The sequence below is a fragment of the Vombatus ursinus genome, unplaced genomic scaffold, assembly GCF_900497805.2.
Source record: "Vombatus ursinus unplaced genomic scaffold, bare-nosed wombat genome assembly UNPS02014774.1, whole genome shotgun sequence".
Classification (NCBI taxonomy): Eukaryota; Metazoa; Chordata; class Mammalia; order Diprotodontia; family Vombatidae; genus Vombatus; species Vombatus ursinus.
In genome coordinates this window covers 7346429-7371687 of record NW_020954552.1, presented here as the reverse complement: position 1 = coordinate 7371687, position 25259 = coordinate 7346429, and the positions used below count along the sequence as shown (strand labels likewise).

Sequence of the window (25259 nt, the reverse complement as noted above, 5' to 3'; positions counted from 1 at the left end):
TGATACTTGTGCAGAATTTCTATTTTAGGTGATGAATATGTATGGATGGCAAAAAAGACCCCATTGTTTACCAGTGAGATAAAACAGGTATTGACTTTTTAATGTATGAGATAGAAAACCATGCACATGCCTACCTACTATATTTGTTTATGTAGAATTAATTGAAGATTCTTTTTCACAAGTTGCATCTGCTCATCATTTCACAGTACATTACCTTGGCTAACTGCAATTGGTAGAATTAAAGCCAAGGAGAGGGGAGTGTTCACCAATGGAAAGGAAATTTTTTTTTTAATAGTGAGATATTATCTTCTCATTTCATATTAACAGAGCTGATTGTTGTTATATGCTATACCCACCTCAAGACCTATTTAATAATGGCTTTTAGTAGCTTCCAACAAGTGGAAGGTAAGCTGCATGGTTTTATGGAGAGAACACTGGGCTGAGAAACTAGGATTTTGTATTCTAAATATAGAACCACCACTATGGGACCTCACATAAAATCACTCAACTTCCTAAAGCTCCAGTTTCTTCATCTATGAAATGGGTAGCTTGGTACAGAAGAAATATGACAGCCTTCTCAGATCTAAAATTTTGCAATCTAAGCTACCATTTATTTCATCTTTTTTGTAAATAGAAGAAGTGAGTTTAAGCAGTGTTAATAAATCATCATTCATGCTCGGACTCCATTAGTGAGACCATATAGTAATAGCTCTCAGAATTAGAGAATTTTGTAATAATTTTTTTTTCATTTTTAAAGCCATGGCTTTGGAAGACTCTAACATGATCTGGATTTAAAGAATGCTTACTTTCCGTTTTCATTCTGGTCTCATTCTAGAAATATCATTATTCAGCTAATAGGCAGATGGTAGAATACGGCCTACAGGAAGGTCATAAGCTTTTCTAAGACAAGAGTGATTTTTAGAAAGTTGAACTAGATATTCCTCACTCATTAAATATTTATTAGGCCTAATAAATGATTACTGATTGATTACTAAGTATCTACTATGTAGAAGGCACTGTGGTAGGACTCTGGAGATACAAAAACAAAATACTCCCCCATCCTTTTATATTTTACAGGGAGAAAGGGTGGAACAATATATAAACAGTTAAGTCAATGAAAACTTATAAAAAAGTAAATTTAAAGTATTTTGGGGGACATGAGCAGATTCGGTTAGGTAAGGGAGATCAAGAAAGACTTTATGTCAGCACTTGAGTTGGATATTGGCAAGTGGAGGGAAGAAGAGCATTCAAGGTATAGAGGACAGCTTGCTCAAAGATACAGAGATGGGAAATGGAATGTTGCATATGAGGAATATCCAATGGGCAGTTCTGGTTGGAACTTAGAATACAGAAGGGGAGTAATGGGAAAATTGGTCCCAAATAATACAATAAACTGAGGTAATCTGGATATTTGGGGATCTCAGATTTAGTATTTTCTTCAATTCCCTGCACAGTTCTTTGTTTTATGGGTTATAATCTGGATGATTGGAGGAAACCTCTACATGGATGAGATTACACATCATTTAAATATTTGAGTATCTTCATGGTTTAAATAAGGTATTTTGTTTTGATCTGAACAAGGAAACCTGGTTTGAGATGAATATCTTAGGCAAAATAGGCAAAAACAGGGAAAACTGCTATGGGAAAACTTGGTCATCCGATTAATTGGAAGCCACAGAAAATCCTGATATTAATATAATAAACCAGATTATTTGGGATAGTTTCTCTGTTTACCCTATTGAATAGCATGTACGTGGACATGTATTACTCAGTTGTTTTTCAGTCATGTCTGACTCTTCATGACCCCATTTGGGGTTTTCTTGACAAAGATACTGGAGTGGTTTGTCATTTCCTTCTCCAGTTCATTTTACAGATGAAGAAACTAAGGCAAACAGGGTTAAATGACTTGCTTAGGGTCACACAGCTAGTGAGTGTCTGGGGCCGAATTTCAACTCTGGTCTTCCTGACTCCAGGCCTGGTGCTCTAACCACTGCACCACCTAGCTGTCCACAGGCATATATGCAAATGGCATGTTAGAAAAGTTGGACCCTGGAACAACTGTTTAATGTTTGGTGAAGTTATTTAAGATTAATATTAAAATATGTTCCTAAAGTTAGATTTAATAATAATTTTGTCAATAACCTTCTTCTCTGTAATAGACTCAAAGGGTAAAGATGATTACCGATTTATTGTCAGTTTAAACATATCCGCTTTTACCAGAACCACTTTGCAGTCAGTATAGCTGAGCTTTGAGGAGTTTTATGGTATCCGCTATTAGTAAGCAACAACAATTTCTAGTATATAGGTGTACATAATTTCCTCTGTTTAGTAATTTGTTAATGGCATCTGATTTTTGGGAATTTGGGAGCAAATTGCCCTAATGCAGGAAAGCATTATGTTTCTTATAGCCAAACCTCTAATGGTATTGATTTGTTTGTTTTCACTTCAGCAAAATGTTTTGCCCTATTAGGTTTTTTTTTTTATTATTAGAATAGTTAAAAAAAACATTTATATCCCAATGACTTATTCATCTTGGGGTTTAGACATAAATAATAGCACTACACTTTGGAATATATTTTTGTGTACTTTTGATTTTAAAAGTAGAAATTGGTTTACCAGGGGGTAGGTAAAAGCCCAAGGTCAGGCTTGTATTTTATATCTAAAATTAAAATTATAATTATTTTTTATGACTGATCTCCAAATATTATACAGTATGCAGTAAACATACTTAGGCAAGATATCACAATGTTGGAAGAGACAATGTTATTTTGAATTTATCAGGAGAAAAATATTATGAAAATGAAGTTTATATTCTTATATTCATACCAGTCATCCTGACTGCCTGAAAACCTTTTTAAAGCTCCAGGCAATATATCCATTTCTTCAGCTGTTCTGAATCACTAATATTTTTTGAAAAAAAAAAATTAGATCTTTTTCATGAAAGAGTGTTAGGGGGAAAAGACAACCACAAAACAGGTAGGGTCAAAAATATGGAAAAACCGATTTTCTTTTTAGATGTTAACGGATTTACTGGAAAAATTACATGTATTCTCAATGCAAAAGGAGCAAGAAAGTGAGACTTAACATTCTTAACCAGCTAAAGCATTCTGATTATAGATTCTTAACATAAAAGGAGGTCTCCACCCTTTCTTTGTTTTCCCTATGGGAATGATAATGTGTAAGGTTAGCCTACAAAAAAACTCTTTCAAAACCTCAGTGACTGCTGTGGTCTATTTTTGTGGGGGGGCGGGGAAGGGGGGAGGAATAAGAATATACCAAAACCAAGAGACTATTCTTAGATATACCAGTTAGAGGGCAGCAGACAATCTAAAAAGATATTTCTAGGCCTGCTTGACCATGTCATGCTAGAAGCTATGCTGGTGTCACATGAATTCTGTCTGGGATGCTTGTTTCTGAATATTTCCCAGTCTTGTTTTGTTTAGTGGTCTTTCATGAAATGAACAGCCTACAGAGAAGGAGCTCTACCCTAAACATACTGGAGTCAGAATGTACATGCCTGTCTTTGCTTCACTTTCTGGCAGCACATTGTTTTTCAAAGTATTGATATATGTACCTGCCATAAAACCTAGGAAAGTCATTGCAATGGGTTTTTTTGTTTGTTTGTTTTTGTTTTTGTTTGTCTTTTGCTGTGTTTTCAACCCTAATGGGAACGTATAAAGTTGTGTAAACTAGTTTGTATCCAGTTCTGTTTAGCATTTTAGGCAATGGATACAACTATCACTAGTGGAGCATATTAATTTGTACGAGCTAGGGCCAGCTAGTCAAACCTATAAAATAATAACTGAGAAGCTCTCTTTAAGAGATAGATTGCATATTGCACTCGGTAGAGGTTTAGAGCTTTGATTTGTTAATGCTACTATGAACTAATTTTGGATTTTTTGGCATCAAGAATTTAAATGTGTGCCCTGATTTCTTTCTTTTCTTTTCCTACCCTGGAGCAGATACATAATACTACATTCCAAGATTGAGGAAACCTAAACTATATTCTTCAATAGTCAATAGTAAGCATGAAGTCCAGATGTTTTCTGATTTGTAATGCGTCCATATATTTTCTAACACTGAATAAAGATGCAGCTTGCAGCATAAAGATGAAATTGACAGTGTGGTTCTACCAGGACCTAAATGTACACAAAATATAACTCAGAGCTATTGTTTTTGGCAATGGTTTGCTAAAAGGATATTTTAATTGCTTCATGAAAATTAAATTGAACATTCCATCTCGCAAAATTTCACTTAACAATGAATGATAGATTTTAAGATCCCTTTTACATTGCTTATTATTTGGGATTTGGGGCCTCTCACCTTACTAGCAATGTAGGACATTTTTCATTATTGACATGACCACTAATTTCCTCAATCATTTTTATAAATAAAAATATTGAGACAGTGTAAATTGGGGAGAGGACATGGCACAGATTAGAGAAATAATGATTACTTGTCTTTTTAATATTCATATAACTGCTACAGAGGTATGAGAAGTCTAAAGAAATCAAAACAATATTTGTTACAAATTGTTTTGAGTGGCAAGCAGAAGAAATAAGGAAATAGACTGAGAAAGCTTCTGAATTAATAGTATTACCAAGAGCAATAATGTCACTCCCCACTTAAATAATTACCTATATCATGAAAAGAACATTATTTTGTGAAGTGTTTCTTATTCTAACACATTCCAAAATTGTGCTTCAAAAACATTTTGCTAAGAAAACTATGACATCTTTTTAGACTATGACTCAAATTCTGTAGTTTTCTATGTTTCGTTCAATTAATACAAGTGATTAAGAAAAAAATCCTTTACAATGGCAACATTTGAATACGTAGCTATCTTCACTACACATGAGGATTTGCTTTTATTATTCAGCCACTGTGTGCTGGCATTCACCCAGGCAAATGATGAACACTGGCAAACTTGTCAAGATTTACATATCTGACTGTGCATTGTATGTTCTGACCCTGAGGCTAAAACCCTCCAAGAAATGATGAGGAAGGCATATCTTAATAGTTCAGACATCCATTCTCCTTCCCTTGACCTTGTTACAAAATATCTTTTTTACATTCTTCTTCCTCTTTCTCTCCCTAATTTCTTCTCTCAGTGACCTGGAGCATATTAGTAGTCAAGTTTTTGTTTAGTGAGATGACAATACACTGAATATGTGCTGTATGTATAATGCTATTAGCATTATACAGTTATATCATGAGCTGCAAATACATATTATCTTCCTTGACTTGTATGAAAATTTAAAAGAAATCATTTAAACATTTTTAAAACCGCTGACTGAAAACCGTTTTTCCTCCTTTTTTAAATTAGCATACCAGCAATGTTTTTTATTGGTTTTTTTTAAATTATCTTAGGAAGAAATATACTGGTTCTAAGTCTAAGTTTTCATCCAACTCTACAAACGTAATTTCATTAGTTTTCTTTTCTCAGCTGGAGTTGGTGTTAAATATTTATACCCATTTTATTTAAGGAGGAATATTAGATTGAGAAAAAAAAGGGAGGAAGATTGAGTTTTGTTCAATTAACATTACTAATTAGTGGCAGTACCAAGTGAATCCCATTCCTTAACTATTAATAGGCTGCTACCAAAACATCTGGATGAAAAATGAAAAAAAAAATCAGTCATCTAGATGTTTTTTTTTCTATGCAAGGCTAGATATCTGGATGTTTAGCATCTTGTAGACAAAACATCCAGATGATTAATTTTTGCTCCTACCCTCCCTCTCCTGCTCCCCAAGCTTTTGGCACCATATAGACATAGCTTTCATTTTCTTTAATTTGAAGTGTCTAATGATCTTTTGGCATGCGTTTCTGAATGTAAAATATACCATCATTTTAGATATACTTGGGTTTGAAATTCTAACTTAATAGGCCACAAGTTTATTAGCGAGAAATAAGAAAGTGGAAAGAGCAAAAGAAGCTGTTTTACATCAGAGAGTTTAATTCTGGCTAAGAACTGTGAAAAACCCATGTAAGAAAGTCCCTAGTATCGGCAGTTTGATTTCCAGAAGAAGGAGGTTTGCCATAGTACACAAACTTTTGGTGCTCATAATTTTTAAAATGACTTTCTTTTAACACTTGCCCCAAGATAAATCACATAATGACGATGGGGAAAATTAGGAAATAGAGAAATGAACAGAAAAGAGGTATACTGATAATAGGTGGAAATATGTTGATTGAATTTTGGAACAACAAAAAAAAGTCTAGCAACCAATTAGGGTAATTGAGGACAACTTCTGCTAATAACATTCATGTTAAATAAATCCTGAATGGAGAATCATATTCTTGAAATTATTTGGCCAAGCATATTAAGAAAAAAATATAAAGAACTTTGGAGGTCATTGATTAGAGTGAAAAGAGAATATACATTAGATGAATGAATACAAACCTCTATGATACTAAAGAGTCCAAAAATAACTAGTGACAATTTACAATCCTCATCAATCTTTTAAATGCATGTGCTTTCATTAAAAATCAGAGCTCCTTACATATCAAAGTCAACAGGTAGCATGTTGTCAACTTTATTTCAGCCTCAAATGCAGAAGAAGAGTGAGACAGTGAGATGACTTTACAATGGAAAGACCTGGCCTTTTGGGTTGTTGATCTTCATACTCTCTGCTTACAGTCCCCCAAACAGAAGTCTCTACAAAAGGGTGTTACATTTATAATTTGCCAGCTATTGTAAATGGGAACTGTATACTAATTTTGCTGGTAGGAGCCACACATCACATGATGTGGGGGTATCCAGTGAGATGACAAAATAATTTTTTCTCTAACAAACCTGAGATAACCTTGGTTTCAGTTAAAAATATCACTCACATTTAATTGCACAGGATAATAATAATAATAAAAAGCAAGCAGTTTTCTTGGGCTTTATTTATGTGTTGGGTTGTCTCCCAAGGTAAAATTGTGGATGACTTCAGGGTTACTGCTTAGAACAATCCAAACCAAAAAAATAACAGTTTCAAAACATGGGCCTAACTGCTAATCTAAGTGGTTTCTTTTTTCAGTTTTCATTTCTCACTTATATCCTTTAGAGAAGCAACACACATACACACATACAAACACACACACACACACACACACACACACACACACACACACAAATTATGCCCTTGTATTAGCAACCAGAAGTAGTTTTCTCATTTAGAAGTGGCTAAATTACAGTTAATTTTTATTTCTTGAGCATTTTAATCTAAATCTGTGCTGTTTTAGGAGCAACAACAAAAAAAAATTATTATCCTTACATGTAGTTAAAAGTACAGGACTCCAGTAGGCTAATCCCATGAACAAGTGAGCAACCTTTACGATTGCCGAGTGAGAACTCTACAGGTGCCTCTGTGAATTATTTAAAAAGGAGATACAGACAATATTTATATTTATCCTTAAAAGCAAAGGTTTCCCAAAACAGTGGTATTGTTTCAAGGCAAACTGAGCATCAAGAAATCTGTGTTTTGTGCTCAGTGTTAGTGTAAACTAGTTATATGACCTTAGGTGAATCAAATGATAATAAAAATAATGATACTTTAACTGAAGTATTTTTAATTTTTTAATTTTTTTGCAACTGTGGGCAAGTCACTTAATTTCTCAGTGATCTAGACAACTCTCTAAGTGTTGCAGAGGACATTCCAACTTGCACTGTTTGAGAGAATTTCGTCACTTGGAGTTCCCTATATTGGTATAAAAATTATAGCTCACATACATTGTTGTGTCCAACTCTCTGTGACCCTATTTGGGGTTTTCTTGGGAAAGATGCTGGACTGGTTTGCCCTTTTCTTCTCCAGTTCATTTTACATGTGAGGAACTGAGGCAAACAGGGTTAAATGACTTGCCCAGGGTCACACAGCTAATAGGTAAGTGTCTGAGGCCAAATTTGAACTCAGGAAGATGAGTCTTCCTGACTCCAGGCTGGGCACTCTATCCACTGGGCCACCTACCTGCGCTAGCTCCTATTTACATATTTTTTAGTGTTTTACAAGGTACTTACTCCACAACTACTCTGTAAAGTAAGTTGTGCAACTATTCATTCCTATTTTGCTGATGAGGAAACTAAGGTTCTGAAAGCTTAAATGATTTGTTAGGAATCAATTCCCTTCATCATTTAATGTTTCTGAGTTGCAGTTGCTTATCCCCTTGGATCTGATGAGCTCTAAAGTCCCCTTAAGCTCTAATATTCTACAATTGAATTAAAAGTCATTTTCCTTCCTCAGGTCTATTGTAAAATAAATTTCTTCAATTTCTTTGTAATACATACATGAAAAAATGCACACACCTGAGTATTTTTGACCATTAGTACCATATTAATAAAAAAAAAGCTATTCATTTCAAAAAAAAGTAAGATTTATATAGCTACAGAATTTCAGCGCTAGGAGGAACTTTAGAGATCATCTATCTCTCCCCACCCCAGCCAATTTTACACAAATTGAATCCCATTGAAGTTGACTTGTCCAAGGTCACAAAATTAGAAGTATAAAATCTCATTGTGTGAGCAATACAGCTCTGCTTGTTTTGAAGCTCTAGGGAAAATGATGCCCCACCCAAGATAATCTTATCACCTGAAATCTCATCACTGTACTCAAAGCCTGCCCAGCTCTCTCAGTCTTCTCTCCTCTCTAATTGGAGGGCTGGAGGGTAGCACTCCTCTGGAAAGCTGAACTTTCTAACTAACTCCACTTTCCATTGGTAGCTTCTCATGAGTGCAGGGTGCACCCTTCTTACTCCTTCCAGTTTCCTTTTGTGTATTGTCTTCTGCAATTACTTCTTAATGGGCATGGAGTGCCCAGCCTGGAGTCAGGAAGACTCATCTTCCTGAGTTCAAATTTGACCTCAGACACTTATTTATTAGCTGTGTGACCCTGGACAAGTCATTTAGCCCTGTTTGCCTCAGTTCCTCACATGTAAAATGAACTGGAGAAAAAATGGCAAACCAGTCCAGTATCTTTCCCAAGAAAACCCTAAATAGGGTCACAGAGAGTTGGACACAACAACGTATGCGAGCTATAATTTTTATACCAATATAGGGAACCCCAAGTGAGGAAATTCTTTCAAACAGTGCAAGTTGGAATGTCCTCTGCAACACTTAGAGAGTTGTCTAGATCACTGAGAAATTAAGTGACTTGCAAAAAAAAAAAAATAAATAAAAAATACTTTAGTTAAAGTATCATTATTTTTATTATTATTTGATTCACCTAAGGTCATATAACTAGTTTACACTAATGCTGAGCACAAAACACAGATTTCTTGATGCTCAGTTTGCCTTGAAACAATACCACTGTTTTGGGAAACCTTTGCTTTTAAGGATAAATATAAATATTGTCTATCTCCTTTTTAAATAATGCACAGAGGCACCTGTAGAGTTCTCACTCAGCCATCACAAGGGTTGCTCACATGTTCATGGGATTAGCTCACTGGAGTCCTGTACTTTTAACTAAGGATAATAAATTTGGCCTCAGACACTTACTAGCCATGTGACCCTGGGCAAGTCACTTAACCCTGTTTGCCTCAGTTTCCTCATCTGTAAAATGAGCTGGAGAAAAAAATGGCAAACCAATCCAGTATCTTTGCCAAGAAAACTCCAAGTGGGGTCGTGAAGAGTTGGACATGATTGAACAACAACAAAATTACTTCTTAAGCTCCTTGAGGGCAGAGTCTTTCATTTTCTTTTTTTTAAAATTTGTATGCCAGAGCTGAGCATGGTGCCTGGTACATAGTAGGTGCTAAAAAAATGTTTACTGGATTGGATTGAGGGATTCTGTAATTAAGCAGCAGTCAAAATGGCCTGGCTGGAATGCTAATCCAGGTCTCTAGATTTAGAGTTTAATTTTCTTCCTACTTTATCACACTTCTTTCTTTTAAGTGCCTATTTAACATGCTATTGATTAAACATTTAAGAAATGGCAACATTTGTACCCAGATGCATAAACTGGCTAGAAAACATTAAACAAAATAATAAATTATTTTCTTTTCTATAAAATTGTATTCCATTCATAATAAATGTCACTTAAGCAATTAACATATAGATATTATGTACATTATTAACTATTGAATATATTACATATGTTGACTTAGTGTCAAATTATTTTAGATTGTAAAATGCTCATAAGTTCTCTATAGGATCATTATTAGTTTGTTTTTTGTTACAGTCACAAATCAGGAAGTCACTTAGCATGCTGGTTATTTCAATCTTTAATTTAATAATAAAATGCACCATTTTCATTTCTACCAACTGCTATACAACTTTGTTAAGGTGCAAGCAAACAGAGCTACATTAAAAAAATCAGTAGGAATTCCTCCTTAATTTGTAACCTCACTCTGGTAATAAAAATTGTTTCTATAGAATCAAGTCATTAAAAGAGCTGTCCTGAGTCAGATCTTTCAATTATCAAGTATTATGAAAAAAGAAAAATAGTCCTTTATAAATTTGATTTTGCAGGCAAACTATAAAAAACTAATCAAAGAATCTGCAACTTCTTGGTGTGGTTGCTGATGGAATAGGCTTTGGTTATCTGAGGATCTGAGCATTATTTATCTAGATCTGGAAGGGAGCTTAGAGGAGCTTTAGTCCAATCTCATCATTTTACAGTTGAAGAAACTGAGGCCCAGGAAGACAGGGACTTCTCCATGATATATAGAGAGTTAAATGTGGGAGCTGGAAGTTGAGCCTGGACTCTCTGACTCTCAGACCAATACTTTATATGAATAATTATCAACTGAAGCTTATAAATAAAATGACTAACTCTACTTAAGTTCTCAGTTTATTCTCAGGACATAGTCCTATTGTCACTTTCTTATTACCTCTTCATCATGAAATGGTTCTTTCAACATTAATGTAATTTTAAAAAAAGGAAGTGGCAACCAAATTTGAGGATAACTTTCAATAAAATGTTGAGGTCTTTAACTCAGAACATTAGTAGTGATAGGAAAATTTGTGCAACTTTAAGTGATGCCTAATGATACATGCACTTCTCACCTGACCCTGGGCAAGTCATTTGACTTTTCTGAGACTTGGTTTCCTCATTTATAAAATGGGGATAATACACTTAGTACCCTCCTCACAGGATTGTTGCGAGGCTTAAATGAGATTATGAATGTAAAGTACTTTACAAACTTCAGACCACTATATAGATGTGCAGTGCTTAACACACGGCAGGTGCTTAATATTTATTGATTGATGGCTTGATGAAATGTTTGTTGTTATATTATTATACTACATTATATATTATAATATTACACTATTATATACTCATCCTTTTAATTTTTTTGGTTTTAGGAAATCAAATAGTATTTAAGTATTCTGACCAAAATTTAAATAAGGGGATCTTTTCTCAACCTATAATAGAGAAAGTTTCATGTTACCTTGATTTTTTGACTACGTAAGTTATTCTACATTGATTGAAAATCATCGGGACCTGATGGATGGAGACTTGGCCTTGGAGACAGGAAATCCTTGGTATAAGGCCTTTCTCTCTCTCTCTCTCTCTCTCTCTTTCTCTCTCTCTCTTTCACACACACACACACACACACACACACACACACACACACACACATACACTGGCTGTGTGATGTGAGGCAAGTCGCTTGAGCTCTCAGAGTTGTAGACAATTTTCTAAGATTATAAACTATAAAGAAGATGACCGCATTAAGAGGGGCAGTGTCATCATCCAAATGTTCCTTATACCACTGAAGTCAAGGGTCCAATGTATATCCATATTTACATCAGTTATGTTGGATCTTCACATCTGGACCAGGACTTCCCCTGATCAGTATGCAAAATACCTCCTCTTGGAACCTTGAAGCCTGACCAATAGTCACACAAGACCTTTTATACCATGTCTATGTGGCTAAAGGTAAACCAAAGGAATTGGTGAATCAGTTTCAGAAAGGGGTTAAAAAAATGAATATCTGATGTAGAGAAGTGGACACCATGAATTGAAAGTTTCTGACTGGTTGCTCTCTTCAGGATTTTATCTCCTCTAATTTAGATACTATTGGAGGAAAAATGTTTGGAACACCATAGTTTATTCTTGATCTCCAAATCAAGGGAGACTAAGTAAAAACTAGATCTACCATTAAAGTGGAGATTCCTTTGGTGCGGGGATTGGATAGGTTGCTGCCAAAGTTCCTTTTAACTCAGAGTCTATGGTTCTATTGCATCCAGTCTGGAAAGTTGGAATGAGAAGTTTGGGGTGAACAATGAGAAGGGCTTTGGGTATTCACAGGCCTTGGAAATTCAGTGATGAGAGGAAGCAAAAGTCATGCTACAAAGATAATAAGAAAAAAGGCGGTGTTGTCAGAGGGTCAGATTTAGAACTAGAATGCATTGAACCCACCAGGAGAACAAGGAATGAGGGAGTTCTCTAATCAAGTTGCACCAAAAAGTAATCTCTTCTTAGAAGGTAATCTTAGCTAGGAAAACAAATCTAGTTCTATGTGGGCTTAAAGTGTAAGGTGCCATCTTTATTCTCCACATTATTGCTGCCCAAAATTGACATGCAGATGACTTTCCTTTGGCATATAACCAGGGTTGAATATAAAAGCAATTTCTTCCCTTTCGTGGCTTTTGGCCTTTGTTTCAGCCAAATATTTCATGCCAACGAATTAGTATGGGATAGTGGAGAGATCTCTGGCTTAGGACCTAGAAACACCAAATTCTTATTCCTACGCTGCCATTGTGTGACCTTGGGCAAGACACTTCACCTCTCTCTGGGATTAAATTTCCTAATTTATAAAAGAAGAAGATTGGGTTTGATGGCCTCTATGGTGCCTTCCACTTCTGATGTTCCATGTGCTGTTTTTCAGCTGGTGGGCCTTTTGTTTTGGTATAAAGGGGCAGTATTTAATGAAGGGTGATGCACCTTTATATTTTACTTTCCAACAACTTCACTATTCAGTGGGAATATATGAAGAGGAAGGCTTAAGCAATGAAGGCTTATTTGATTTATTAAAACCTCACTCTCCACTGTTGGGACTCAAAAAACATACTGAGATGATTTATAATGTACAAATAAAATTTTAAAATAGCCACTGAGATTAAAAAAACACACACACATTTCAAAACAATTATATAGATGCCTGCACCATGAGCTTAGAGTTCACATCTTTATTTCTGAGCAATTTTTTCAATGGCACTGTTCAGAATTCAGAAAATATCTCATTATTTTGCTGGAGTTTTCCCTTTCTGCAAACCAAGAGACATCCTGGCTGTCCTCTTTTCCCCTTGGTGCTATGTGACACTCTGACATCAGCAGAGATATATTCAGCCTAGACATATGATCCCAACTTGTACAAGAAAGAAGGGAAGAAGACTCCGTTTATGGGCAGGACGTGACAGCTAAGCTGAAGATTAAGTGGCATCTACAACAGGTGTTCCTAGGAACCACAACTCCTCCATGTCCTGATTGAAAAAATTCCAAAGGAACTGTAGTTGTATCACAACTCATTGCAAACTGGGAAATAAGTACCTCGTTTTGAACAGATCTGGCTTCTGTTCATCAAGATATATTGACTATATCAATATCATGAATCTTGGGCAATAGCCATAAGGTAACCTTAATAAAGGATAGAATCTTTTTCCCTAGAAATCTTTAAAATCGAATAGAATTTATCAGTCTGTGATAGAGGTCTTGCAGTGGGGAGGAACACTACACATCTTAAAGACTTTTTTATGATACTATGACTTGATGCAAATTAACATAGAATTGAGTGCACTTTCTGGTAGTGGAGGACCAGTCTATCGGTTGGACTAGCATTGAATTGAAGCTGACAATGAAACTAATTCTTAGTGCCTGAAGCATCATGCCAAGAGGGCAAATGTATAATCTTGTCCCCTGAGTCTAGTTTCCTAGGTCTCTCAGGCTCCTTTCACTGCTCTCTGGCTTCAGGTTTTGGCACAACTTGAACTAAAAGCATGAATTTGTATACTAGATTTAGATTTTCTAGGTTTGTTCTGTCGCTGGTATAATATTTATTCAACAGAAATTGTTTGCGCATAAAGTACTACTATTCTAGGTGATTAAATAATTTGAGAAAATAGGTAATTTTGCTTTTGACTCAAATTTCTTGGGTTAAAATAAAAAAAAAACCTTTCAGTTCACTTCAATGAGGAGACAATACAGGTGTGGTGTTGAATAAACTAGTGAAATTCCTGTTTTGGGTTTCATGATTTGGATGTATTGGTCAGTGAATGAAATACAAAGAAAAACTCAAATCAGAGGGGAGAAATTCTACCTTTGAATGGATAGAGTTAAATAAATGTTTTGTGTGCAGGGTTTTTTTTTTCCTGGGGGTGTGAAGGCTAAAACCCCAAATACATCCCTTTTTCTTATGATCAGCTGTTTATTACATCTGACCTTGGCAGAATATTTTAACTAGATCATCCATGAATATTTTAATAAACTTGAATCCTTTTCTGACATTTCAAACATAACCTCATGTCATTCATGCACACTCTCTGCAATTTAAAATGTACAGCATAGCCTCAGCTGCAGAAAAATTGCCATGGTTACTTCCTATACCAACAGCGAACTGCAGTTGGCATTTGGAAGTATTGTATCTTCTTGCCTTTGCATCAAAAATGACATCAATATCTTAATAATCACATTATTATGAATTAATACTGAACCTTGATGGAATGTGCCACTGAGGCCACAGTATAAAGGACTTAGATGTGTAGAAACAAAACTCAAGGTTTTTCCCCCCTTCATGTTTCTTATTTAATAGCTATGCTCATTTAAATGCCAACTATGGTTTTATTTTATAAATTATATTATTATGTATTATGCAAATACCTGTGATGATGCTATCTTGTATTTTAGGCCTAGGGAAGTTAATTCATCAAGTATTCAATACTGTAAGTGATATGCCCTTATAATGCTACCTTGCAATGGTGCCTAGAACTTAATTGGATATTATGAATGCTCAGGTCTTGATAATATATTGCATACTTTTTGAAATTTCATTAACTAAGATACTATAAGTAACCACCTCAGAATGTGATTTAACTGGGAGATAGTTAGAAGAGCAGGCTTTGCCTTTTATTGTCACAAACCCCTCCATTCTGCCTTCTGAATAATCTCACTGTACACAATTCATTCTAAGAATCCTCTCTCCCCCCAAATAGACTGGAGTATGCAAAATTGTCTCAATTACCTGCACTGGTGCCTGCACCGGTTGTGAGGTCCCCGCCCATCAGACCACCTATGGATTAAGAGGAAATTGTCAGAACAGGAATAACTAAAAAAAAAAAATCACAAAAGCTTTACCCTCAGCATCATTAATGCCTTGCCCCTCAAATAATCCTGAAATAGCAGAGCACCCCCAAGTCCTACTACAGCTGAAATATTTGTTTCATCATTACATGCTGTTCTCAAACATTAAAAATACATTCTACACTGACACCATGCCAAGATCATTTCTTTTTCTTAGTACTTACATTGTCCAAGAAAATTTACACTTTTTTACAAAAAAGTCACATCTGATTGGTCTGAGTATTTTTATTTTTTGCCAACGTAATTATTTTAAGGTAATTGCCCCAACAAAACCAAAGACACAATAAAATAGGTTGGTGAGGCAGGCACCAATAAATACTTATCACTGTATATTTCAACTTGGGTCTCTTACACAATTAATGTTTTTACCAACTAAAACTGAAACTACCTTCATCTATCAACTGCCCATGCAAACCGATTGACTATTTACTATTTGTCCTTCTACAGCACAGATATCTTTACGGTGGCAGCAGCAAAAATATAATTTTTCTTTGTTAAAGTTTTGCTAAATTGTTTCCGCCCTCAGGCAGATACTATGGGAAAGACTGTTTACTGAGAAGTGATTGTTGTGTCAAATCATGTAACCCCCTTTCTTCCAAATACAGTATGTGAAACAAGTGCAAGAAAGTTTTTTTTTTAAAGTCCCTGTCCATTATTTATTAATGATTCATAGACATGTTTCCTAATGTAGTGTTTATTCTGTTCATGGCTGATTTTAAAATATTGAGGCAAAATTTATTTTCAGAGTAAAATTTGGTTAAAAAGAATTAAGAAGCCCTCAAAAGGCATTCTGGCCTCAAAGCCAGGAAGATCGAAATCCCCATTCTGGGTGCATGATCCTGGCTCTCAGTGGCTTCAGGCAACTCTCAAAGAATAGAGAGTGCCAAGAAGGTGCCAAATTGCATCAATAGAGGAAGTTTCCTCTGTCTACACTGATGAAATCACAAGTCCAATCCCTATGCTACCATATTTGCTTTCAATAATAAAGGAAATGATATGGCAAGGCTAAGTTCCTTTATAAAGAAAAAGGAACAGTTCCTTTTTATGTTTGCGATGTGCTTTCCTCAAAACTCTGCGATGCATATAGGGTGAAGTTTACTGTACTCATTTTACAAATGGATAAACTGAGACTTACAATGATCTTACGACATCACGTGGGTATGATGTATGATTGAAGTCATGTCTGAATATCAGTTTTCTGAGGCTAGTGCTTCTCATGTAATACTGCATTCTTGCTCTTGGGATTATTGCCTCGGCTAAGGAGCAAGATTGACAGTGTTTTCATGGTCTCAGGAGGGAACTTTGAAATTAAGTGTTCTAATTCTTTCATTCTGTACATAAAGAGTATAAGGAAGAGAAGAGACTTATTCAAGGTCCACAAGCAGTAAGAAGCAGAGTGAGGATTCAATACAGGTCTCTTTACTATAATTCCACTTTTTTCTCTCTTTCCAAAAAGAGGATATTTCTCTTTTTGAAAAGATATGTTTGCTTTTCTTTCTCAGGTGATATTATACAGCTCATTAGCTGCTTTTTATTTTATTATTTTTTTTAAAAATTAGAAGCATTTACATTTTAAGACAATCATATTAAAAATAATGTACTTTTAAAATGTTTGCATTTTAAGATTAGTTTTAATGTCATCAAATGTGAAATTCAATTAAATTTCTATAAACTGGAAAGAGTTATATATGGATACATTTTAATGCATTTTTTAAAACTGAAAGAATAGAAGCAATTAATGGGTGACAAATTTTCCTTAGGCTTTATGAGCTATCTATTTAGACATTTTGAAGGAAACTTTTTAAAAAATGTGAATAAAATACTTAATTTCTTATAATGCAGATCCATAGGCCCAAGCAGATTTAAACCTTTTTTTCTACAAAGCATTCTTTCAAAAGATTCCAATATAAATATATCATAGATTTATGCTGCATAGAATTTAGAAATGGTTTGGCTTCTGATTTTTTCTCTTAATAACTTGGATAATGTTGGAATTGATGAGATGGAAACTTGCCTTAGCACAAAGTAAATAAAATACCATAACTCTTTTGCTAAAAGTAGCCTCTTAAAAATGATCTGTTGACATTCAATATTTGACAGTACATACCTGTGTTACCTGCACTTGGAGGCCGATGTGTCACTCCAGGAGACATACTATTTCTCTGCAAAGAAGGGTGGGCCAATGGCAAAAGGTTGGGGTTGCCCAGTGAGCTGACTGGATTACTATACACCAAACTGTTGTGATTGGACACTGGGATAGAAACTGGCATCTCAAAGTTGGGTGGTGGAACAGCCTGTATGAACAGAAGAAGGAGAAGAGACAAGAATAGTACAGAAGCTCAATAGTTATTCAAGTACAACTTTTCTGTTTTAATTCAAGTATTTTGTAGCTTGTGGTTAAAGTTCTTTAAAAAGCTTTTTTTTTTTTTTTTTTGGTTTGAGGATAAATCACTATGTAGTTACATCTTAGACCATTAAGAAAGGCTTTTAAGATGTTAAAATCATAAATCGATTTTTAATACAATTAATACATTTTCTTTGTGAATGTTATAAATTGTTTCACTTTTGTCTAAAACAAAAACCCACTTCATTAGACATTATCTTCTTTTTTTATTCCATTCAATGAAGGCATAAGTTATAATTATTCATTTGCGATATCTTAATCTGGAATTACAAATGACTGCAAGATCAAAGGTATATGATGGTGATGACTTCATTGTCCATAGAAGAGTGAGGACTATGATACACACAAGGGAAATTTTAGTGTAATTACTTTTTTGAAATATATTTATTCAGAAATTTTGATGATACAATGTTATCTTCTGGCATGTTAAGAGCGTATATGTGTAATTACATTTTGAGAAAAGTTGTCTTTTGAAAATAACTATAGAGAAAGCAAATGAAAGAAGGATGCATATAAATGTACAGAGGTACAAATAATATGTACTAGCTAATGGTTTCAAATTTGGGGTGGTGATGCCATAGAATGGCTTTACAACACACATGTTATATTACAAACTGTATTACTATGGACAGAATGGTAAGATCTATAATTCTATATCAACTAGAGAGAGCTTGTAATTATGTAGTAAAGTGATGCCATGTAGGTGGCTTATTAGAATAAAGCCCCAAATCCTTATTTTCTCTCTTTTTTGAGGGGAGGTTTTATAAAAAATATCATTTTGTTTGGTGGTGCTTTTCTGTTTTGATTATCTGGATACTAACAGCTTTAAATAATATACTTAAAAAGCACATACTTGTGCCTCTTGGGTCATTTACAACATCTTTTTACATTTGAAATGAAAATTGGGTTGTGTACATTGGCGAAGGCAGCTAGGTGGCTCAGTGGGATAGAGTGTCAGGCCCAGAGTCAGAAAGACTCATCCTCCTAAATTCAAATCTGGCCTCAGACACTTACTAGCTGTATGACCCTGGGCAAGTCATTTAACCCTGTTTGCCTCAGTTTCTTATCTGTAAAATGAGTTAGAGGAGGAAATGACAAACCACTGCAGTGTCCTTGCCAAGAAAACCCCAAATGGGGTCAGAAAGAGTCAGACCCGACTAAAACGACTGAACAACAACATAGCCAAAGGACAGATATATATTTTTGTATCTTTTATGTATCTTACATATATCTTTTATATATCACGGTATATATGTATGTAGATATAGATAAACACACTTATATATAGTCTTAAAATGGAAAACATACATAATATTCTATAAATAATTTTTACACAGGGAGTTTTGTTTTAAATAACCTCCTTAGCATTATATAATAAAAATACACATATATGTGGAGACATAAATGAAAAATTTTTTGAAGTATTATTTTTCTCTCATTAAATCCTACATTTAATTTTGTCGAGCTTAGGACAATTCTGAAATCTTATGACTGTTCTATGATAGTACTATTGTCCATTTCTTATCATTTTGTCTCATACTGCCCTTCATGTTCTACAGTCTTTATAATGCTTTATTCCTCTTGTCTCCTGGGGCCTGACCATGCCATTGTAACTCCTTTCTTTCACATTTCTTTGATTCCTCATCATTCAAAGGAGGATGAAAATTTATAGCAGCAAGATTATTAAAATTACTCTTATCACGTGGTAAGTTGGGAAGATGGAATATTACTTTAGAAAGACACCATGGTTGTTTTTACATTGAAATAAGAAACTTCATTAGTTAATAACATACCAAAGAATAACAGATACCCAAATCTTAGTAGACCATTGAGAAAGCAACATGATTTTTACAAATAAAACACTGTATCATAGAAGAAATAGGCATAGATGAATACAATTTCTTTTTCAAGGTACCAAATGGAATTTATTCTAATTCCTTCCTAAAAAGAACCATCAGTTGAGACCAGGCTGGACTAGGTAGGATATTTGTTTTGTTGGTAACTTCTCAAAGTCTACCAGTTGTCAAAGAGGCAGAGAAATTTAAACATGATGCCCAGTCCTTGTTCTCTACTGCTACATAAAGATATTAAAATTGAAAGTTTTTCCCATTTAATTTTAAATGATTACTTTATATCACCATGTTAAGGCTTTGTGGTTCCGCAGGTGTGAGAATTCTTTCCACCACTATACCCCACAATTCATCCACAGCTTAGTAGGTTTAGACATTCCCTTGAGACCCAGGGAAGTTAGGTTACCTGCCCATGGTTACATAACTAGTGAGTGTCAGAGTTGGGATTTGAATGTCGGTTTTCCTGGTTTCAAGTCCAACATTATATATTATGGCACACAGCCTCTCAATTTATTTCCCCAAATATCAGGTTTTAGGTTCTATAAAGTTCTAAAAGCATAACTTTTATCTCTGGAGAGGCAGTATGGCATAGTGGACACAGTGCTTGTTAGGAAAGCCTAGGATTGAATCCCACTTCAGATACCTACTAGAGAGCTATGACCTTGATTGAGCAAGTCAATCTCTCAACCTTAGTTTTCTCATCTGTAAAATGAGTAGATTGGACTAATGACCACCATGATCCCTTTCTGATTGTAATCTATGATTCTGTGAAGATATTAAAATTTAAAGAATTTTGTCATTTTAGAGTACCACATCTTAATAGAAGGTGTATATATAGTAAAGCAGACCCCACTCTACAGTACATCTCTGTATACCAGAGAATCAGTTATACTGAGGGTCAAATAATGTTCAAATTCATAATGATGTATCTTTCCCACTCTAACTCAGGAAGCTTATAATGCAGGCATAATGGGATTCTGCTCTAATTTGTAGCATATAGGCTTGACTTTAAAAGAAAAGTATCAGGATGGAACTGTCCTTCTTACAGCACAAGTATAGGGATAAAACTGCAATCTTTCCAAGTAAGAATATTTACCAAGGTAATTTATCATTGTCAGTGAAAACAGACTGGATGTATTCACTGGCACACATACTCATTCTCCCCCATGCCCATGGAACTGTCTGACAGTGAAAGAATCCTTTTGGGATGTACATAAACTTTTTCAGGATTATTTCTGCTGTGCAGAAGTAACGCATTAAGTGAAAGCTTATTCATCTATCTTCTATTGTGTTTATCTTTTTATCTGGGAGTTACTTTGGCCCTGGAAAGAATAAAGCCCAGGATGGATACTCATGCACCTGTCCTTTCTTCTTCCCTTCCTCCTCCTACTTCTTCTCTCTCACCCCCATATTTACTAAGAGCTGATTTCCTGTGGTTATTTTCATTAAAAATACTTTTAGCACCATGCTAATAATGGCTCATTATAACTACCAATAAATATGCAATTACATCTCATGATGGCCCAAGGACCATAAAAATACTGATTTTCTAAAAGCTTATTGGGTCTTATTAGGGTAAAGGGTAGTTGGTTATGACTACACATTCAAAGGAGATGCACATTTCACAAGTATCTAATAAGCACAAGACTGCCCTAAGTAGTTTTGTCAATCCCTCCTTACCCTCCTCCAGTAATTATTCAGAATTAGGTGTTGAGGATAGTTTTGAAGATAATCACAATTAAACAGCTTTAATTTGAGTATCTAGATACCACTCCACAGATCAGAAATAGGTATCACTTGGTTATGAGAACATACTTTGGGAATTTTGAATTCATGAATTGATGAGGTATGTAATGAATCTTTGAGTTGACCTCTTTCACACCTTCCCTATTACTTCTTTCATTTTCATATCTGTATCATGAATTAAACATAGTAAAGTAAGAGGTAAAATTACAAGTTAAAAATGATTCGACTGAAAAGCGTGGTGTCATGGAACAAAAATGAAGTAAAGAATTAAGACACTCCTAGTTTTAGCTAGTTCTAGATTAAACTATTAAACTAGTTGTATAATTTTAGGCAATTCATTTTATCTCTTTAGCTCATTTTTTCAGCAAAATAGGGAAGGGTGAGAAGTCAACAGAGACCATCTCAAAGATTCCCTCTAATTCTACAATTTTATGATTGTATTTTTTTTAATGGGAAGTGAATACTACTTCATGATTATTTGCTTAACAGTTCAGTCCTTTCCTCTTTGTTCTTTCTTTCAAATCAAGAATATTAGAACATATTTTTAAAAAAATATAAAAGTACACAAAGTAGTCAAATAATAAGACTGAAAAAATTCTGCAAACTTATAAGGAGAGTGTAACCAAGCACCAAATGTGCTGAGCACTCAATATAAAGAACAGATTATGTAGAAGAGGGAAATCTGGGCTGATAAATGCATAGTCTTTATGTGTTTTTATTCTTCTCACTGTACAAAGTGTTCAAAAGTAATAAAGATTAAAAAGTCATCAGTATTTACTTATAAAAAGCACTATTTTTTCCAATTTTGCCACAAATTATATTTTGAGTAAGCAGAAAGTTCTCTCAAACAATTATTTTTAAAGAAGTCAAAATGTTTTTAATGTGTGATGTACATTCTGAATCTCAAAATAATTTGGATGATTTAGTGGCATTTTTTATTCCAAAATCACCTTCTAATACCTGATTAAATCTCATTTTTCATATACTTTTCTCTTTACATTCTTTGGGCAAGGATTCCATATGGTTAAAAAGCTTCTTCTCCCAGTCTTAGATCCCTTGTCCTTAAGAGTTCAAAAGGAAGCAAGCTGGGGTTCATAGTTATTTGGATATAGGTTGTTGCCACTAAAGGATTTGTGAGTATGTGATATACTCACATGTAGTATGCTACTCAGGGCAGCTAGGTGGCACATGAGTTCAAATCCAGCCTCAAACACTTAACTCTGTGACCCTGGGCAAGTCACTTAACCCTGTTTGCTTCAGTTCCTCATCTGTAAATTGAGCTGGAGAAGGAAATGGCAAATGACTCCAGTATCTTTGCCAAGAAAACCCTAAATGGGATCACAAAGAGTCTGAAATGACTCAACAAAACATCAAAAGTATCCTACTCATATATTAAAATTTAGCTACTACTTACATGTGCATGTGAGTAGTATGTCCTTAAATCTATTTTGACTTATTTTCCTCAATTGCGGTTGTTTCTTTTTGCTGCAACAATTTCTGTACAAAACTTAGCAAGTACTTTTTTTCAGAAATACCTTTTTTCAGAAAATTCAGAAATCAGCTCAATAAATGCCAATATAATTTGTGAATTTTCAAGAAATGAGAAATCCTCTGTAAATAACTCATTTTCATGTAATTGAAAAATGCTGGTAGGATGCTAGGCTCTAGGTATAATCCACATAAATTCTATCATACAAGTAAGAAGCTGAAATGTTAAATTTTTTCCTTTAAAGAAGAAGTTGTTCAGGTTGGGTCTTTGAAGTTGAAAAAAAAAACAGTCCTTTTGAGTTTTTAAAAAAGTTGGGTTAATTTGCACAAAGAAGATCATACTTGCCACTGCTTTAAACATTTTAGCAGCTGTGGGAACTTTCCAAAACATTGTACTTAAATTAAAGAAAGATTCTACAGCAACTGAAAGCATTAGACAAAACCATGGCCTTTTGTACCATGGAAGCTAAAAGATTTACTAAAGTAATAAAATAACTGTGTTGTTTCTTTCCATAGTTTTGTCAGTGGACGGTGATGTTCACATTCAGCTCAGCTTTCATTCAAGAAATATTTATTAAGCTCCTGTTATGTACAAGGTACAGGGCAAAGTGCTGGGCTGCTACCTTGCTGAATCTGGTTTCCATCTTCACCATTCTACTCTAACTGCTTTCTCTAAGATCCCTAGTGATCTCCTAATCACTCAAGTCAATGGTCTTTTTTCTGTCCTCATCCTCCTTGACATCTCCTCAGTATCTGATATGCTGGATGACCTCCTTCTTGAAATCCTCTCCTTCCGTAGCTTCTGTGATGGAGAGCATGTTGTTACCCATTCGTTTCAGTAGTGGTGTGACCCAATCTGAGGTTTTCTTGGAAAGGATACTGGAGTGGTTTGCCATGTCCTTTTCTAGTGGATTAAGGTAAACAGGGGCTAAATGACTTGCCCAGGGTCACACAACCAGTAAATGCCTGAGCCTGGTTTTGAACTCAGGGCTTCCTGACTCCAGGCCCAGTGCTTTATCCACTGAACCCCCTACCTGTCTCCTAGGCAAGCAGAGGCTAAGTGATTTGCCCAGGGTCACACAGCTAGTAAGGGTCTGAGTCTGGTTCATGAACTCAGGACTTCGTCACTCCAGGGCCAGTACCCTATCCACTGTGCCATCTAGCCATCTCTGACAATGGTTCTCTTCCTACCTCTCTTAATCTTATCTATCTTCTTCAATAGTTGCTCTTCCAGTCCTCTAAATTTAGGGAATTAGTCAAACTGATAAATAACCATATTTTTGTCTCTTGCTGCCTTTTTCTATTTTAATGATTAAACTATACTGCATGCTTAAAACTGCCCCCCCCTTCTCTCTGTTTATTGAAATTCTCTTATTATTTAAGGCTCAATTTAGGTGCTATCATCTCCATTAAGACCCTAGTCAGGGATGAAGTTTGGGTTCAGTCAAAGGGCTGCACTTGAGGACCCAGACGGCCACATGTGGCCTTGAGGCTGCAGGTTCCCCGACCCTGGCCTAGGTGAAAGTTTTCCCTTCATTCTTGGATTCTTTCATAGGGTTTTGTTTTACATCTCTTCAATATGCTTATCATATTCTGAGATACATTCTAATTATTTGTGTACCAGTCTTATCTAAAAACTTCCATATATATTTGTTAAATGCTTAATATGAAGAGGATTGCATCAGGACCTGGAGGAGAAACCAAGATCAACTAAGATACGGTCTTATGTAATTTATTTTAATTATGACCTTCTTCATGAAGCTTACAATCTACTAGAAGGAATGGTGTCTATATAAAGAACCATCATATAACTTGATATATGATAAGTGCAGAAGGAAAGCAAAAAATAAAGATTGATTCAGAAATCAGCTAAGACCCAACTAAAATCCCATATTCCCTGAGAAGACTTTCCTGATCCCCTTTAATGCTAATGCCTTCCCTGTGGTGATTATCTCCAGTTTATCTTGTATGTATCTTTTTGTACAGAATTGTTTGCATGTTGTTTTCCCCCATTAGACTGGGAGCTCACTGAGAGCAGGGACCATCTTTTGTCTTTCTTTTGCCTCCAGTACTTGATGTAGTGCTTAGCACAAAGTAGGTGCCTAATATTGATTGATTGACTCCAAGGAATGAAGGATCATTATTAATGGGTACTGGTGGGGATATGAAAGAGGGCTTCATGGTGGAACTGGAATTTAAGCTTGAATATCCTTAAAAGAGGAACAGAATTTCAATAAGTAAAGACTGGAGGGAGGGGGAGGGTAGTTCCTGGAATAGAGGGAAGAGAGAGTAAAGACACACAAACAGGAGAGTGGAATGTATTTTGATGGCAAGTAGTCCAATTTGGTTTGTGTGTAGTATATGTGTATGTATGCGTGAGTGTGTGGAGTAGGAGTAGCAGTAGCAGTAGCAATAGTAGTAGTAGTGGTGATGGTGATGGTGGTAGTAGTAGTAGTAGTAGTAGTAGTAGTAGTAGTAGTAGTAGTAGT

General features: G+C 35.1%; 1 protein-coding gene across 8 annotated transcripts in view; it reads right to left on the bottom strand.

Moving 5' to 3' along the window:
* Positions 1–25259, bottom strand: part of MEF2C (myocyte enhancer factor 2C) — a 190372-nt gene that overhangs the window by 24104 nt on the left and 141009 nt on the right. For all 8 annotated transcript variants that reach the window (XM_027864156.1, XM_027864162.1, XM_027864164.1 and 5 more), the window contains 2 exons: positions 17390–17576; positions 15164–15211 (listed from right to left, as the gene is read on the bottom strand). In XM_027864156.1, the coding sequence (XP_027719957.1) occupies positions 15164–15211; positions 17390–17576 (235 nt within the window). The remainder of the gene's footprint in view (positions 1–15163; positions 15212–17389; positions 17577–25259) is intronic.